Source organism: Dromaius novaehollandiae, chromosome Z, assembly GCF_036370855.1.
Source record: "Dromaius novaehollandiae isolate bDroNov1 chromosome Z, bDroNov1.hap1, whole genome shotgun sequence".
NCBI lineage: Eukaryota > Metazoa > Chordata > Aves > Casuariiformes > Dromaiidae > Dromaius > Dromaius novaehollandiae.
Window position 1 is genome coordinate 71850665 of NC_088132.1, and position 19490 is coordinate 71870154.

The 19490-nt window shown below is 41.2% G+C and overlaps 1 protein-coding gene across 3 annotated transcripts in view; it reads left to right on the forward strand.

Annotated features, from left to right (window-relative positions):
* LOC135323557 (A disintegrin and metalloproteinase with thrombospondin motifs 12-like) overlaps positions 1-19490 on the forward strand; it is a 175035-nt gene that overhangs the window by 137540 nt on the left and 18005 nt on the right. For all 3 annotated transcript variants that reach the window (XM_064502766.1, XM_064502768.1, XM_064502767.1), the window contains 3 exons: positions 6030-6156; positions 13724-13934; positions 16937-18091. In XM_064502766.1, coding sequence (XP_064358836.1) covers positions 6030-6156; positions 13724-13934; positions 16937-18091 — 1493 coding nt within the window. The remainder of the gene's footprint in view (positions 1-6029; positions 6157-13723; positions 13935-16936; positions 18092-19490) is intronic.

Genomic DNA, 19490 nt, shown 5'->3' on the forward strand with positions numbered 1-19490 from the left:
GCATGATGAAAAGAGAAAAAAAGTGTTATTAGACTGCTTGTTTTGTTTTCTTTGACATTAGCTGCACTTTTCCCAGAAGTGTTTCTCCCTAAGAAAATTGCAGGAGCATAGAAACCTTCTCAGGTCTCTGTATGCCTTCATGGGCAGGAGGCAGGGAATGGACAGACACTTTGCTCTCTTTCCCCTTAAACACGTATATATACAGAAGTAACTGTACAGGCATTAAGGAGGATGTAATCTGCTAATATACACAGAAGGCAAGTTTTTGTCACTTACTCCTTGCCCAGAAAAAAGGGAAACAGTAGCATAGAGCTTCGTGCATCACTTGAACCAGGGGTGCTCTGATGTTGCACGGTTTTACACAGGCGCCTGATGCCTGTTCTGGCAGTGCTCCACGCTGTCTGAATGTGGGCCAGATGTGCTGTTGCCGTGTTAGCTCGGCGCTGAATCTGAGCTAGCTGGCCCTGCTAAGCCCTGCACCAGTGTGTGGTACAGCTGGCTTACAGCTGGATGAGCAGAGCACAGGCATCAGCAGGATACCCTGGAGCTCTGCTGCCTGGAAAGCAGGGAGTAGCAGCGGAGAAGGTGTCTTGGGGAAACGTCAGCTCTCCATCAGCACAGAAATTTGGAAACTCTTTAAGCCTTGCTGTGTTTAGCAAGGAATGGGTGTCGTAGTAGCTGTTGACCTAGAACTGGGACGTCCCAGGCGGCTGCACTTTATTCTGGTTTGACCCTGCTGAGTTCAGTTCAGGACCAGGAAGCAGAATAAAGGCAGAACTCAGTGTTCCCAAGCGGCATTAAGCAACAGAGCTCTCCCACTTCCACAGAACTTCCTTCGTGGTTTAAATAGAGATCGAGTTTATCTGAACATGCGATCTCCTTTAGATTCAGAATTTAATGCCATTGGCAGTAATAGACCTGTTGTGCCAAATCACAGGCATTTGAAGAGTTTTGAAAGGTCTCTAGGATAAAGTGTACTGAAGCTGGCAAGAAGATTATCTTCTCCTATCAGTGTGCTACACAACAAATCTTACTGAGAGCAAGCCCAGAATGGGGGTCAAGGAGATAAGAAAAGTTGCATTTGTTTAGACTAAATGTGGTAGTAGAATAACCTTCAAGGACTTCTGCAGTGACTGCTTGGTAAATAATAAACTAGTAGTTTGTCAGGATAAAAGGGAGGGCCCAGAAAGGTGAACTATTGAACCAACTTTGAGTGGCATACCCAGCAGTCCTTACTTACAGAGATTTCTTCTCTTGGCAGACCAGGACCGGTCTGAAGACTCGGCATAGGGCCTCTAATCACGATTGATTGATGTGATAGCAGTAAATCCGAGGGCACTTTGCCTTTTGTAGCCAGAGACATCAGGACACTATAAACAAATGCTTTCTGGAGCCACAAGAGTGAAACTGAATTAGGGAGTGATTAGATGGGACTACGGACACAGGACGGGCTGATGCAGGAAAGCCTCATCTATCCTAAGAGAAAAACAGTTTAGCCACATGATACAACTACTTAACCAGGAGAACTGTACCTGGGAAGATGTCTTTGTAGAATGAGGCCATTCCTTCTCAGATTTACCCCAAGGCAGCTGTTTCCAGACATTTTTGAAGAGATTCTTGGCCTCAAGGTAACATCACCTGCATAGCTGTGCCCTGGCTCATATCCTTCGCCAACTGCTTTGCAACCCAGAAAGAGAAGCTGCATTTTTCATAATACACTAATGTTTTCCATTGTCCTCTGTCTTGTGTACTCTCAAAGAGAGAGTGGCTCTGGTCAGTCTGCAATAACATCATTTAAAAGGGAAAAAAATTGTCTGAAAAATCAATGTATTCTTTAGCAGACAATACTGTATTGAAGAAAAGGGAAAACACAGTGCAATGCCTGATAGCCATTTGCAGTGTAGAAAATAAAACAGTAATTACATTGCAATCTGTTTCATTATGAACAAACTCTGAAAGGTCTAATTTACAACAAAAATCATAAGTCTTGCTCTGTCCTCATTGCAGGCTAGTTTGGGTCTCTGTCTACCATTTGCTTTATGCAGAAAGGGATTGTTTTGCAGTCAGGATGTGTGCGCAACAGGAGGTATCCTGCAAACTGCTGCACCATCCAACTGGCATTGCACTCAGCATCCCTAGTTCTAGGCAAGAGCCTGCCCCTCTAGAGCCTACTGTCCCAGTTGCATGTAAAGCCCTGAAGCTTTTCTGTAGAAAGATTAAATTAAAGTTTTCACAGAGTTTTCTTTTCTAGACCAACTATCCACTATAATAGTCCATTAGAAATTACAAGTGTAAATCCTTCATTCTTGTCTAAAGGCTGTAATCATGTTTCTTAGAACTAGATTTGAGTGGCATTGAACATAACAATAAGCATAACACAGCACAGCTGCAACTAAGAGAATTTTAGGTAGCTTGCAAAAATTTATTTCTCCATAGATAAGACCAGTAACTGGCAAATATTCAAAGCTTTGCGAAAGGACTTAGCCAGAAGATTTGTTTGGGGGTTAATTGGTATGTGCCCTTTAAATCCTTCACAGTGCTTATCAGGGCTACTTTGCAGAATTACCTCCAGGTGTTTCTGAACTGAAATTTAGTCCTAAACTTGTAACTTTGATTTTAAAAAATAAAGGTCAATGTGTTTTCCTTCAAGATTATGCGTCTAAGTTTTAAAACAGCAAGAATGTCAAGGCTGGCTCTTGCATTGTGTATGTAATTTGTGTGTGCAGTGAATATAATTTGTTCATTCAAATACCAAAGTGCTGTTCTTACAGAGTAGCTGATGTGATGCACAACTGTGACAATTACATGTTCAAATTAGGTGTACAATCAAACAAGCTCTTTTGCATACACATTTTGTACATCTGCTTTGGAAGTGCAGGACCTTCAGCTGTTTTGTTCTCAGCTCTAATTTTGCTGAAACAGATGGTTGTTCTGCGCACAGATTTCTAATCTCCGTCTCAAAAACCCTCCAAATGCAAGTGATCTCTAACTGGCACCTTTATTTTTTGCAAACTAAGTGAGAAATCAGAAGCCGAGCATGTCAAATTTCTATCTCCTGTGTGAAGGGCTTCTGCATTAAAGCTGAAATGGCCCCGAGAGGCAGAAGCAGACCCTGAACACATTTAGAGAAATGAAGAGCACTCTTTGATCTGACTGTTGTCTTACTTGGTTTTTGGATTTTTTTCCCCAAAAATACTTGTAGTTTTGTTTTCACAGAGCCTAGATGATGTACTTCTGTGTCAAGACACACACATGTAGGAAGGGCTGCCACAGCCTACTTTCTATATTGCACTCGCAAGTGAGAGTCCCATGGGGAGGGAGGCTGCGATAGCTGGTGGTACCTATGTCGCAGCGAGCAACAGAAGGGAACAGGCATGTTCCCCCGCCGAGAGACAAAGCAAGATATTTGCAGTGGGCATCAGAGCACAGGACAAGGTCCAGCTGAACACAGCCAGCACCTTCGCGCATGCCCACCACCAAGTGTTGTCAACGTGGACTAGTTAGCGTGAGGTCAGAGAGAACTAGCAAAGGTGAAGTGAAGAAACCAGCACCTCTTTCAGAGCCCTTTAGGAACAGCGTTAAAAACTCATTAAAACTGATATCCTTAAGTATATTTAGAATTTTTAATCTGTGACTTAAATAGGATTGTATGTACTATCGAGTTAGGTAAGTGTAAATCTTTGATAGAGGAGTGTCAGTGTGAGATGACTAGATTTCTACTTCTGCAATGTTTTCTAGTTCAACAAGCTCAAAATTAGAAACTCAACTGTATTTCGTTACTCCTTTATGAAGATACTTATATGAGTCTATGCATATACATGTGTGCATACAGGGTTCCTTCCAGGTTTTTGAAGTGAAGTGTACGCACACAGTCATGATGAAAAAAATATGCATTTATCAATTCTTTTAACATTTACACCCATTCCAGAACTTTACTGATTTTGAAGTTATACTGTGTATTCACTTTACATCCATAGCATTTGTATGACTCAAGAGCTGAATAAATTAGCTTACTGATACCAGTGATCAGCAAATGTTTTATGAGAATGTACAGCCTCTAAACAAGATTTCTGCAAAGGTTCATAGCAGTTTTAAAGTGAATTACAGCTGCTGAAACAATGCTTAAAGAATTTATCAGAGTGAAAGAATTCTTCTCTGGCTTATTTGCATTTGTAACAGCAACAAATTATGATTTTGAAAGGGGGATGGAAACATATTTCTGTGAACTTCCTTGTTTACATCGAGCAGGCAGATTGCTTACTATTCCAGCCAGCTTTTCAAAGCGTGAAACAGCAGCTCTGAGAGAGTCTGGCGCTGAAGCAGAAAGGTGCCTGCTGCTCGGCGCCGGTGCGAGCCACGCGGGGCTGGGCGGTCGCGCAGCTGCGGCTGCATCACGCAGCCTGGTATGGGCAGGTCTCAGCAAACGGTATTTATATGGAGCCCAGGGCTGCAGATCCCTTGATTCCCCCTCTTCAAAGAGAAACTAATCCTTGTTCTAGAAAATAAACCTCCCGTGTCATGGGAGGAGACTCAGTCAGCAAATCCCATGCTGCCATAGCTACCTGTCTTATATGTCCCAGTCACAAGTTTGCAAGCGAAATCACAAAAAAGGTGAGATAGCCATAACTAGCCTGAAATTTTAGGAAATATTTTTAATTGCTATATATGGGCACAGTCATATAGAGAAACATATGTATATGTCATACAGAGGAACATTTTCATATTTGCCAGGTATTATTTTATGGGGATTGCTGCTCTTGTTTTCCAGGTAGTTTCCTATACTAGTCATTAAAGAAAAGAAAAACTTCACTCCTAAACATACTGCAAAATATGCAGCACTTATCTCTGAAACTGTAGTAATAGTTGCTATCGGGGCCATTTCTTCCCTGGAGGAGGATAAAGGTCACAGAGGTACAGTGACCTAACCTCTGCGTATTAATTGCTGTGAGTTAATAGCATGGTCGATTTAATGGAAGTTAGTAAACAAAGTTTCTTCTGTCTTTTTAGAGTCCTTGGGATTTGTTTGCGTTTAATGCCAGTGTTGCAGCTGTATCAGCTACAGCCTTGTAAATTGTAATATTGCAACACTTTTTACACTGGATTTGCAGCAGAGGACCTACCTCAAGTTATTGCAAAACTCGCTGTAGAAGGTAGGCCCCTGGAGGCTGGCTTTCTTTTGATACACCTTAGAGCAATGCAGTATTTTGGTTCATGTTTCATTCTGTTAGTTGAGTGGGAGCTTTTGTAGGTGGAACTGTTAGTAAATAACCCAGACTGTATGTCTGGGATGTGTCTCTGTCTCTCTGCATTACTGTGGTTTGTCTCATGTAATCAGTGCTGCCTGTCAGTCATACAGAAAACAGAAGATTTTCTCCCTTGTATTGTAGCATCATCGTTTCAGGTCAAGTTCTGGACCAAAACTTTTTAAAAGTGCAATGTGGCATTAATGGTCACAGGGTTAGATTTTTAGTGAAACACTCTTTTTTTTTCTTTTTTCTTTTTTTTTTCCCCCTCCTCCTGCTTAATTGATTTGAGAAGTACAATATAAAGATAACAAAAACATCCTTGCTGTGAGTAGCCTCATGCTGCTCTGTGTTGCCTCTTATCCCCAAGTAATCCAAGAAGCATTCACAGACGTTTAAACTTGGGTGTGATTTCAAGGTATACAGGAGCCCTTTATGAGGCCGACAACTTAACTGATCAAGCAAAATGCATCTAATGTGTTGAGCTAACAGATTCAGAGGAGCTCTGCATAACACTGTTTCAGCTCGATTAAAGGATACTCATGCCTGTCTTGGCTCAGGCATTCAGTGGAGCTGGCTTTTACTCCTGAGGAAGTATGTGCATCTGTGTTTGCCCCACATACATGCTGGAATTTATGTGTTATCGTATTGGTGCATCTCTTTGTCCCACAGCTGTTATTGTATTGTCGGATGTGGAGCAGAATCTGTGCGTGCTGCCCGTGCTAGAGGATTTCTGCAGTTCATCTGCTGCCTTCAAGGATTACTCTTCTTTTCTGTCTCTTCCAGGTCTGCAGCGCCAGATTGCCCACTGCATGCGGAAGGGAAGTGGAGCAATCAAAAACTCTTTCTGCGACCCAGCAACACAGCCGAATGGACGACAAAAGAAATGCTACGAAAAGGACTGTCCACCCAGGTAACAGACACTGGGAGGGCTCTCGTAGCGTTACGCAGGGGCCTTTTTCAAAAGAGTCTGTTGGTTCTAATACCAGATCAGTGTGCTGTCTGCGGCCAGCTACAGTGACGACTCCCAAATATTTCAGAGGAAGGTGCCAGAAACCCAGTAATGGACAAATAAGGAGTGAGCTGCCCTAAGAAGTTTCCGATATGAGTTACTGAACAGTCTGTGCTGTGAACGGCAGAGGTTGCTATGTCTCATTTGTATAGATATTCTTTCCTGTCAAGGTTAGCTGCAGATGTGCATGCAAGCCGTACAAAATTCTTAATCATTGAAAAAATCCTATTCCTCTCTTAGCGTAAGTGATATTGTATTACTTTATGTTCCAAAAGCTTATTTGCAGAGAAATCTTTTTTAAGCTTTTGATGCTGTTTTCCATTTCATTTTTATTTTTGGGTACTCCTCTGTCTTTTTTTAAAAGACAATGGGTGGAAATGCCTTTTTCTTTATAACTAATTATTGTACCTTCTTCATAACTCTTATTATTTGACATTTTTATCATGTCCTTCAGTATTTGTTCTCTTCCATGAAAGGCAGCTTTCTTCCTTCCCTGTTAATTTTTTTCCATTACCGTAATGTTATTTTAAATTTTGTTCATCACTGGTTTTGTTCTGGTCTGTTATTTTAGGGAGCAGGGTAAGGAAGTCTAATCACTGCAAGCATTCCAGGTGAGACGGGCCCGTGGGCTTATAAGATAGGCACTGATTTGTTGGAGGGGATCAGAGATGCAGGCTAAGTGCCATGACAGTCCCTGTATTTGTTGCTACAGTACAGTATTATTTTTTATTTCACGCTTTAGATAATGGAACATCTTACTTTTTGTCTTTCATTTTCTTTGGAAACCTTTTGTCATGCTGTTCTGACATGCTATATCACATAGGGATACACCAGTCTGTCCTTAGTAATTCTAGTTAATTCAGAATCATATCAAAGTCATTATAATTATTTAAGTGTATCATATTACATTTGCCAGCAGTGAATTTCATGGAGTTACAATGTAAGAAATACTGCACAGCTGTTTTATTAATTCTTTCCAAGTATGTTTGCAACAGTACATGATACCTCCTTTGGGAATTGTGTCTTTGCTGTTGCAGCTTTTATAAATAACTGTTAAAAGAATAAACTATCAGCTTTTCATAATTCTGTATCGATTGCCAGGAAATCAATTGACGGTAAATCAAACTTACTAACTAGTTGACTTTTTAAGAGCTGAAGGTATCCACATACGTGGGGATGCTTTGTATTTATAGCAAGTATAAACTGTGCTGTTTATTCCTAAGTTCTAAATAAGCTTAAGTTATCCCCATTTGGTCTACGTGACTGCATTATTTGGGCCTGCTCTTGAAAGTGAGGGAGCTGAATCCATCCCTTATTAGGCAGAGCACAGAATTACTTTAAAGGTGAACCAAGCTCGCTCCTCTGCAGTCCAGGCAGAAAAGTTCTCAAATGCTGCCAGTCTTAATGATCTTTCTCAAGATCATTTTTTACTGCAGAGAAAAGGACCATTTATCCTTTTGAGGTAGGTGATGTTAGCAAAATATTGACAAAACGGAGTGCGGAAAACACATGCAATATATACTTCAGGAGTCAATTTGTGTATTTATTTTTCTCTTAATAAAAGAAAACAAACCATGGAGTTTGATCAAGGGTCTCCACCTATCCCAGTATTCTGCTTCCAGCAAAATAAATGCGTAAATGCAAGTCTAGGGAAGAATAAGGACAAGGCAAGCATAAATCATGCCTCTTTCTAATACTCTTCCAGACTGCAGCTGTTTTCAACTCAAGGCATTTCCAGAGCCTTTTATGGCTTGTCTAATCAGTAACTGCCAGTGGCGCTGCTGGTAGTTGTCCAGCCTCGCGCCGCAACCATGTAAGACCTCTTTCAGGTACAACTTCCTGTGCAAGAAGTTCCACAGGTTTATTGCCTAATAGGTGAAGAAACACCTCATTTCATTTGTTTTGATCCTTGCTTTCACTAGTCTCAGTTGGTGGCCCTTAGTTCTTCCTTTGGAAGAGACAGTGAAGAGTAGATTCCTACCCACCTCTTCCCCTGTTATTCATTTTGTAGATCTGGTCTCTCAGGCTGTAATCTCTACATGGGATTTAGCTGGTATGCCACTTCTCTGTGGCAGGTGTCATCTCTAACCCAGACAGTTACACATCTCTATATGAAAAGCAAGAAGGCGCTTAAAGCACATGGGATGGTGAGATTTGGTGGTTTGTTGGTTCTAAAGAAAATCTGAATGTTAGAGGAAGGTACGACTGTCCTAATGATCTGGCATAGCTGAGAATTCATGTGAAGCTGCCAAGGAGCAAGTGTGCTGCAGAGAGAGGTCACTGAGCTCTGTGCCAGAGGCAAGGACCGTGCCATCAAACACAGCACTGGTGGGAACCTTGAGTCAGTGCTGTAGCCACAGGCCTGGAATTGCTGGATGGCCGCACACTTCAAACAGTGGACTAGTTGCTTTGTGGGAACATCCTGTCTAAAAGAACAAGGATGATCTCTTGCATAACCCTTGTATGATCTGCTAAATCCCACTGATGGAAAACAAGCTACCAGAGTAGTCTAGTAGTCTAGCTACTGGAGTACTAAATCAAAATGAGATAACATATCAGACAGTAGCTACAGGCAAAGAATTACTAAAATGATTGTAACACACAAACCAGATCTTATCTTGCTAAACCATTCCAAGGAGTTAATTATAAACAGGTTAAATGGCAGGTTCGTGAGAAGTACCAAGTCTTAACAGTCTTGTTTGTTAGATGATTTAGACTAAATTCATTTTTCCCATGCTTTCTACTAAAAGAATCTGGAGCAAGACAAATAAAACGTTTTAAATGTTGCAGTACACGTGTGCAACATCTTGGCTTAGAACAAGCGAACGCTGGCTCAACTGTTTCAGCTTATGCAGTTGAGAGTTTGAATGTGATACAACAGCTTATATGAAGCTAGAATAATGTTGCTATGCAGGAATGCAATCAGACTCTAGTTATGGAATACTAGCTCCATAGGCATTCATAATAAAAATCAGCAGATAATACTTGAAGAAAAAGAGATGAATTTTAACTGCTTGCACTGTTGTGAATAGAACTTTTGCTCTCCCCTGTAAAGAAAATTGCCTGGAGCCTTTTAAACCTGACTGACCACTTGCATGTATAATAGATTAAAAATAGATTATTTTAAAAGTACTTGGGATCTGCCATTTCCAAATTTATCTGCTGTTCTTCTATAGTCATGCTTGCAAACTTCTTAGTAAACCCCGACAACATAGTAAGAACAGATAATGTTATTTCTATTATTGTAATACGAACAGCCCAAATCAGGGCCCTGTAGAGATCTGCTGTGCCTGATGCTGTATGAATACATAGAAAGATGACAGCCTTTCTTTAAGTATGACACAATACAATGAGAGGGAGGGAGCATTCAGCCCTTAAGGGATGTGTATAGCGATCTCTGATTCCAAAATCGCATACTACTATTTTTTCAACAGGATCCATACCTCATTCAGCACACACCAAAGCGTAGATGAGGACTGTGCAATGAACAAGGCTGTTGGGCCCTGCCTAAACTATTGCAGAATTTGGAAGCTCAGCATGGCGGGACAAAGAGATGAGTCTCATCTAAGGCAGTTGAATGCCGCCTGAGAGAATCAGATTTTCTCCCTCTCTTTGTTCCAGAATCACTGTAATGGCAAGGAAGTCACATCTGAAATTTTCACGAGTTCCTCTTAGTTGTATGTTCCCCATTTTGTGGGTGCATGGTTGGGTGCTCCTGGCTGGATTGCGGAAAAGCTGAGCACTCACAGCTGCAGCTGGAATCAGCTGAAGTGATGCTTTCACCCTGCATACTGCTTGTTAGTTGAACCGGCTTAGGAAAACTAGTGCTCAGGCAAATTATCTACCCAAGTCAGGTGCCTTGTTTGTTTGTTTATTTGTTACCACATTCTCTCTGTGCCATGCCTGCCTATGGAGATAAGATAGTCCAGTAGCTTCACAGGGACATAGTGATGCATTAATATTTAAGAACTATTTAAGTATTAAGAAATATTTAAGAACAGTTGCTTTAGTTGTAATTGCCATGGGAAACCAGAGGTAGGAACAAGAAATTTTGCTTGAAGAGTTTCCTTGTGTTCTGCTCTGAGGAGGTGTAGTCTAAAATACCAAAACTGAGCACAAACCCTCACAGAGCTCCAGGAAGGATTCTGAGGAGTCCATCCATGCCGTGACAACAGAGGAGTCTGGTGGTGACTGCTTTTTCCAAGACAGGTCCTCCTCTAAGGTTTCAGAGAGCTGGTGTTTGCCTTTTGTCATTTTCTGAGCCTCACATCTGGGAGCTCAGAGGAGCTGTGTGCCACAGCTGTGGCACCAGCACCCAGTTCCAGGGAGTCTCTCTCTCTTTAGCACTTAGTGCTAAGTTTCTTGGGAGACATCTTTCTCCCCATGAGTCCTAACGAACATAAACCCACCTCCCTGGCAATGTTTTATCCTGGGTGCTCAGACACCTCTCTGCTACCGGTGTTCAGTGCACCTCAGTTTTGTGCCATCCACTGTCACTTTGTGGCTCCCTGCCCTACTGGACAAAGACTCCCATCAGGTTCAGTTTCCACCAAATCATCACAGTTTCTCATCACAATCAGCACAGCTACCTACTAGTTTTCTTCCCCAAATCCTTTTCTTTGCCAAGCGTCTCTATATATGACCTGAAGAAAGCCTTGTCTGTAACCTGCACAAAGCTAAGCCTATCTGGCAGTGCCCCCACTCTTTAGCAGACATCCAGGAGGTCCAACAGCTGGACCATTTCAACTCAGCAGTTGCATGTTTGGATCTCAGGTTGCTGTGTTGCACCTGGATGTCTGCTCAGCAGTCCCCTCCAGTTCCAGCCATGCCTCTGCAGTGGGAGTCGTACCTCTACAGAAGCTCCTAGATAAATAGTCTCTTGCAAAGCAGTCCCTCAGGTGTTGCTCCCTTCCGTGTGGTTCAGGACCTTCTTTGAGGACCCCGTAATAGACTGGACAGATGGATGATAAGTATTCTGGTGTCCTCGCTTTGCCTTTCTTTCCCTTCCGCTGGGATGCTGCAGTTCAGAAGTCCTCACCACAGAGCTTGAAGGGAGGCAGAGTGCATGATACTTCCACGTTCAAGTTTCTCATGCTTGGGTATTAAGGCACATGCATATACACTAGAACACACACATCAAAAGCTCCAGACTCTGATAAGAACAAATTTTCAATCAGAACAAGTTTCTGGATAGTGTGTGATAAATAAAGTGCCAGTCAGTTAACTACTTGGTTCATCAGTCCTGTTACATTGAATCCTGTTACATGCGTTGAATGAGGAAGGACTCTTTGGAAAAAGTTATAGGACTGAATGTAGTGTAAGACTGACCATGAAGCTGCAAAAGGATAAAATCTTAATTCTGGGATCTCCTAACTTTGGAGTGCTTAACTTTCCTTCATGACTTTTTAAAAATGTTCTGCATGCAATAGCTTATTAATCATGCACTGTTACAGCTGGTCAAGGTAAGTCCTTCAGCAAACTTGGATAATTTAGTGCTAAGGATTCAGTACTTAAACCTGCAAACTCCTGAACCCTCACTCAGAGTAATTTGAAAATGGTGGCAGAGGGGGTGTCAGCCTGCCACATCTGTAACTTGGAATATGTGGTCTGATGCCATTAAAATTAATAGAGCAATTCATGTTCTTGAAGTTACTTTTGTGACAAAGGGTCAGCAATTTACTAGGTACTAGAGATGGTAATGAGAATTGAAAAGCAGATGCAAGAGATGAAGACAACCCTGAAATGGCTTGATTCAGGTTGCCAAAATATATTTTTTACTACTTTATTGCTAGTTTCCACTGAGGCACGCTGGCTTTTCAATGACTTCTTAGTTTTGCAGAAGCATGAAAGAGCAAGAAACCATCCAGAGAGGCAGGAGAGAAATAGTTTGTTCTTTTATTACAGCACCATCCAGAGGCCTTGTACAGGGTTGTGGTGGCAATATGCTGGCCTTCTACAGTGTAGCAAGCAGTCTGTGCCCGAAAATTACAGCTTATAGCATAATTTAAAACGAAATGTGATAAATATACATACCTAAAGAGATGAGGGAAAGTGTGTACCTCACAGGAGACCAGCTGGTTGCACAGATGAGCTGTGTGCATAGCTTGATAGCTCTGAGGACTTCCTTTTAATAAATATGAATAGATATTAGTGTCTTCCATGTCAATGACAGCTCTTTGGCAATTGAAGACTATATTAATTGGGGGAGAGGGACAGTCAGCAAATTGAAGAAGCCAGAAACGCAGTAAGATGGGGAGATCAAGCAGGAGATTGTGACAGAGCAGGATGTATGCCAAAAACTGGAATAAAACCTTACACTGAATTTTGATGTGTTTATCAGAATGGGATTTCTTTGCTCTAAGCTCATTGGCCTAAAAAGGAAAAATGTGATAAAATAGTGTTGGTTATAAGCCCGAAACAAATTCTTGTGTTTTTCTGTCTAGAAAGGCATTTTCTGAATTTATCCCTCTTTTGTTTTCAACATAAGGTTCTGTCATGACCTGCCTTAAAACCAAACAACAAGTAACATTGTCTAGGAGCTTTTGTGACTTGGAGTTCACAGCTGAGCTAGATTTCTCATTCAGCAGCTTGGGGCTATGTTTTTGCTGGGGGCACTGTAAACTGGAAGGATTTTTTGTTGTTGTTCAAAAATACAAAGATACATCTTTAGGTGAGTGGCACAATTTGCAGTTGATGCTGGTGCTTCTAAAGCAGTAGAAACTCAGAAATTTTTGCCGTCTTTTCTCATCACAGACAACAGACAGGCATGCAGATGTTTGGTCCGCTCTATTCAATATGACAAAAAACAGGTGGATGAAGCTGGGGAAAGGCTAAGGTGAACTGAATATAAAGGGGACAGGTCATGTTAGTAACTGGAGAAAGCAGTTAACTTCAGTTCAGTGAACCAGTGCATAGTATGCTGCAGAGGGCTATTTTTAATCAACAGAGAGACACATAAGGGGCTCATTTTTACTTCATGAAGGGAAGCAGCACAGAAATGCCCGCTCTAGTCCTGAGCACCTAGCTAGGTCCACAGATATAATGCTGCTGTGCAGAGATCCTACCTGGGTGAAAGCAGCATAGCTCTGCTTGTACCCTAATCTTTTGGGGGTTATTTGCCTGATTGCTTCCCTTTCTGGAGGTAACACAGGATTCTGCCAGTTTGAGCACCTCTGCAGTATAAGCTGCACAGGCACGTGTGAGATGATCCTTTCTACTTCTATGCTCTAATTACAAACCCTCTTGCGATTCTCATTTGTTAGCTCTTTCTGTACTCAGGAAACAATGAGCAGATAAACAATAGGATAAACAGATTACTAAGCTTCCAAGCTGTTCATCAAATTTAGGTTTGAAAGACTATCACTAAGTGGGTTCTTATTTATTCTAGAAACATAATCGTCAGTGCCTACTACGGTGCCTTTGTGATGGATTATTTTCTGCTACTGTTTCTCCCCTCTGTGGTTTTCAGATGGTGGGCAGGAGAATGGCAAAAATGTTCCACTACGTGTGGCCCAACAGGACAGAAGAAGCGGACCGTACTTTGCATCCAGACGGTGGGATCTGATGAGCAGGCGCTGGCTGTCACAGAATGCCAGCATCTGCTTAAGCCAAAGACCCATCTTTCATGCAATAGGGATGTCTTGTGCCCTTCTGACTGGACAGTGAGCAACTGGACTGAGGTAAATTCAGGTCAACTGTAGAATTAAGTGTTTTTTTCAGAATGGTCCTTTTGATTGACTATAATATGCCAATGGCCTGCATTTTTCTCCTGCTTTCTTCTTTAACATGTGTTCCTGAGCCCTTTATGCAGAGGGAAGAAAACCACACTACATGTTAAAAACCTCAACACGTGTTGCTTGTTAGAAGTTTCTGAGGGTTTTGCTTGCTGAGCTTTTTGTACTGTAGAACAGAGCCTGTTTGCACGCTCAAAACTTCAGTGCAATTCTCAGACATTATTAGTGCTGTGCGAGAGGCTGCGTGTCATGTATATAGGCATACAGAAAACTCATTTTTACGTTCACATTTATATCTCTTTTTCATTCAGATCTGTCTGCTGGGTTTACAGCAGCATGCAAGCTCTTTACTTATAGTATTAGTATGAACTCCTAACAAACACTGGGATATCTGTGCCTCCTTAAAGTGTTAAATAAATATTATGTCGTTATTTCACTGGCAGCTGATGAACTGCAGAATGTGAAGCCATCAAAATGGTGATTGCAGTATACTAAATGTGTTTGTGTAGTGCAACATATTCTGCTATGTATGCTAGTGTTAATAGGGAGTACTCATTTGATGTGCTTTGGTGTGGAAGGACCTCATACTGCTTAGTTTTCTTTAGATTATGGACCTGGCATCAGCAGGTGCTTCACAACTTCACTTTCCACTGAGGCCAAAGAGAGTTTAGGTTCCCTGACACTTTGAACAGCCCACTTCTCTGTGAAATCTAAAGATGCACTAAGATATTTGCTGTTTTGGGGGAGAGAAGGAGGTCTTGAGTGAGGTGCAATTTTAAAACTGTTTTATTATGATTCTGCTAAAGTAAGGCTTGCGCATGGTTCAGTTCACAAATGGGCAGTTTTGTTGTATATCCTGAGATAAGAAAAGGTAATAATCATGACAGCAGATATACAACAAATTCCATTTTCATTTCCATTTCAGATGTCATCTTCAATGAAAATGAAGTTTATTGAGTTTTTCAGAACTTCCAAGACTTTCCTTTTTTATGCCTCCTCTCCCTTCTCTCTCCAAATTTCTGCATGCAATTAGTCACTAATGGGCTTAGCAAGTTCAATATAGCAGATTCAGATAACAAACTAATTGAATTTTGTGACAATTTTAATTCAGCTTATGCTGCTTACAAGCCATCATCACTGAATGTTGATTGTTTTGTAAATTGGGTAGCCAACATATTCTAACTACCTGTGAAAAGTTAGCTGGGAGCAGTATAATTACAAGAAATGGCATGCTGATACTGAATACAGCAAGTGCTTGTGTGTTGTTGAGTTATATTTGCATGTTACTGACAAGAATAAATTTCTAAGGGAAGAACATAAACTAGATTGTTTCTCCAGCACAAATGAGTGTTGTCAATAGACTTGTAATTGCAGAACGTTCTTTGCTGGTGACCATAAGAGGCAGATTTTTTTTTTTTACAGTCAAAGCTTCCCTCTGCTCTGAACTTACCTGGCTGTTAGAAAATCATCCTGTATCTTGTGAAATGAATATACTTAATTAGGCAGATAATGAGGCTGCAGTATTATAGCCATTCTGAAATCTCCTTTTAGTACATGGCCATAACCTAAAGCAGAGATTTTTCAAAGCTAACTCTGTGAGAAAGACAGCCATCTCCCAAAAAAGTTAATGAGGATGGATGTCATTGTAACTCACAGGAACGCTAATCTAAATCATCTCAGTGGCAAAGTCTGAGGAAGTTGGCATGTTGTATTTTTCTAGAAGCAGCAACATAATGTCAATAGTTGATGTCTTTCTCAATAAGCAAAATTCTTTGCTGGCAATCTAAATGAACTCAGATGCTAAATTGCAGCTGATGTAAACTTGCATAGCTCTGAGTATTTTAATAATGCTATACTGCTGCAAGTACAAAGATGACAAAATACCTGGCGAACTTATCTACTCTGAGGTTACTCTCCTTTCCTCCCCCCTCTTGTTGCTGCAGAGCTGATGTTATTCTATAGGTCATAACAATATAGAGAGTACCAACAAGACAAGGTCACTGGTGTTTCTGCTGGCACGTGACCTAGACTAGCTCTGACAAGGGTGAGATATCCCAGGGGTTTAAAAGTGCTGACAGTAGGGGTTTTCCCTGTTTTAAGTGTTGAGCACCTGACTTAAGCCAACTAAATTGGCTGGTCAAGCTGCCCAGCATCCTCGGAAGGCTTCCTCCGGTAGGATATATTGAACATCTCCATTAATACCCAGCTAGTCAGCCAGCCTCAGCACCTTAAAACTAAGAGGAGTATGTTGAAATTTCAAAAAATCCTTAGTGGAGCTGCAGCTTCTAAAGGCCTGACGATGCCTATGGGGTTGAGGAGGCAGAACATCACAGAAAAACTGAGTCTCTTTGGAGTCCAGCACCCTTTAAAGACCGCAGGGCTCCCATTTACATGGAAACCACATAGGTTAATTCCTGCCAGGGGTCCCTGATTTAGGAAAGGCATGCTAGCAGCCCTAGCAGCGTATGATGGTTGCACTAAGACTGAATAAAAGATCCACTTCATAAATTCAGCAAGAATCTATGAGCTGCACAAAGCATCACAGCAGGTTTGGGGCATTGCAAGCAGCCAGAACTGAGCCAGTCAGATATGTTTTTGATGGCACCTTTTTTAGTCCATTTTTTATGACTGATGGGAGAGGTACTGGCTAAACAGCTTCTGGGATTGTTTCACTGCAGAAATCAAATTCTATCATATTATGTCCATGTTCTCTCTTTATCATGTAGTCTTTGATCACTGCTGTATATTCAATGAGACATTTACTCTTCTGAAAGTTCTATGCTAGCAGAAAATCATTAAAACTAAGGGCTTAGTCCTCAGGAAAAGCTTTGTTATTGGTTATTTATAAGGATGTTTTTGCTATAAACAGATACTACTTGATACTTATTTTCATTAATATGTGGAGCAGAATAAAGAGGGGAGATGTATTAATTTTGTTTCTTTCGCAGTGCACAGTTACTTGTGGTGGTGGAATAAGGACTCGTAATGTCACTTGTGCCAAAAATAATGATGAGCCATGTGATAGTTCGAAGAAACCAAACTCTAAGGCCCTGTGTGGTCTCCAGCAATGTCCTTCTGCTGGAAGATTTCTCATACCCCCACTGGCACCCAGAAGAGGAAAGATCATAATCAGAAAAACAACTACTAATCCCAAATGGGCTTCTCCTGGCGGAATACCTATACCCACACCGAGCCCTATGTTCCACACAACAACAAAAATACCCAAGTCTGAAAGTGTAACTGCCTGGGTGCCTACATTCTCTGGCTTGGGTAATGTTTCAGAAAAAGAAGAAACAATCAACAAAACATTACAAAATAATTCTGCTGGATCAAGTAATGTTTACAATTATTCTGGTGCTTTTACTGAAACTAGTTTACACCAAAATACTACTTCATGGCCTTTTCATAATAGCTCAAGTACTGAAAATATAAGGCATGCTGAAAATGTTTCTGAGAGTGACCCAGTTTTTACAGTAAAGAGTGAAGCACCAAGAAGTGAGGACAGTCGTATATCCTCATTTACCAAAAGTCCAGAAATAACTCCTAGCTATGATTACTTAACTGAAGAATCTGATGACATCAATGTGTCAGTAGGAAGCAGTGAGAAACTGACTGAGCTCCTTTACAGCACAGAACTGGATCCTGAAATCAGAACCAGGAGCACAACACTAGATACCAAGTCTCGTGTCCTTCAGCATGACAACGTGACTTCTCAGCTCTCCCCAGCCTCTCATCACCAAGAATCTTCTACGCTCCTTCCTGTTAGTGAAGCACCACAAGGAGTGGCATTTCCAACAACAGCAGACTATAGCAGTCTGCAAGTCAATGTGCCTGATGTGGAAGTTACCACCCAAGAAGCATCTGTTACAGTAATGCCCACAATGTCTGGTAATCTACTGAGAGACCAGACTGACAACAGAACAGAAATAAAGCTACCTGACCATATCACCAACAGCATGCAATTGCCACCTCTTGAGCATGCTCCCAGGAACCAAAGTGCAACATCTGAGGGGGTTCTGCCAAATGTCACAGAAAACGGCCACCTAATAATATCCAACAATTTGCATGCTGAGGCCTACTGGATAGTAGGGAACTGGAGTGAGGTAAGTTATTTTGAACTGGATAAAGCACATTAATAGTTTGTTTACTTACACATATTTTTCAGTTGACTATTAACAGATTTTTGTGGTGCTTTTCTGCCTCATACTACCATGAGCATTTGTATCCACCATTAAGCAAATGCCTCCTAACTCAGAGCAGTGTCCTACCTGGTAAAACCGGTTTGAATCTATAAAGTCAAGGCAAGGGTATTAGTCCAAAGCTAAACTGGTATCTTCAGGGAACTTAATTTGTCCAATATGTCTGTGGAGAGAGATCACAAGAGAGAGAGGTGCGAGTTCTGTGCCTCTGAAGTGTTTTAGGTGGTCAGATACTGGAACCGGGTAGTAGTAGTAAAGAAAAAGCATTTTGCCTGGCTGGAATAGAAGTTAGAATTATCAGGCCGATGGTTGTGGTTATGACAATATCTTTGGATACAGCAGCTGATTGTTACAGCGCTAAAACTACTTGTCTTATTATTTGAGCATAGAAATGAGCAGTTATTTTATCTGCGCTAATGGCTTTGCCAAAATGGACATTTCAATCTCTAATGCAAGTGGATCAAAAGAGGTGTTAACATCCTTCAGTATTCACTTATTTCTTACGAAAGCGCTGTCTTGTTTGATTCTTCTGTGATTCATAAAAATGACAGAAGAGATTATATGAAACAAGTTACAGCTCACAGGGAGTTTGAAAACTCTTTTGAGATGTTGTAAGGAATGAGCAAGCAGTGTTTGGAAGATGTCTGGACTGAAAAGAGGTTATTTGTCCCAGTTTCCCAGCTTGTCACGCAACAGACACTTTGAGAAGAATGGTTTTGTTGAACATAGCTGTTACCTTGCAAGGATGTCACATGCTGAACAGAGCAGGTGGAGAAGCGTGCTTCCCTGACCAGATCCCCACCTTCCCTGGCTGTTACTGATTGATTATAGTGCTTGGATAACTTTTGCTTTCTGTGCAGGAGCAGTACAGATGGCGAAGTTTTCTGTGGCCTCTGAAATGTGGTTGCAGCATTTTGTATATTGCTATTGACTTTCCTTTTCTGATCCCCAGAGTCATGCTTTTTGACAAGTAGGTTTCTATGTAACCATCTTGCTGTGTTCAGGGATGGTCGTTACTGTGGGATCAGGGCTGACTGGGGACAGCCACCCTCTCCTAACAATGATAATAAGAGAATATAGTCAGCAAGAGCCTTTTAAAATTTTACAAAGTTCTATTTAATGTCCTTCCTATTTTAAAATATCGTTTGTATGTAAACAGAGTTTTTTGTATCTTAATGGCTTTCATTTTTTTTAAATTGTGATTCCTAAAGTGAGAGACTTTGGTATCTGAACAAGTTACCTCATCTTCAGAGGGACTGAACAGGCATCTTTCTTGATGGCCATCTTTAAACAGTGTAATTGG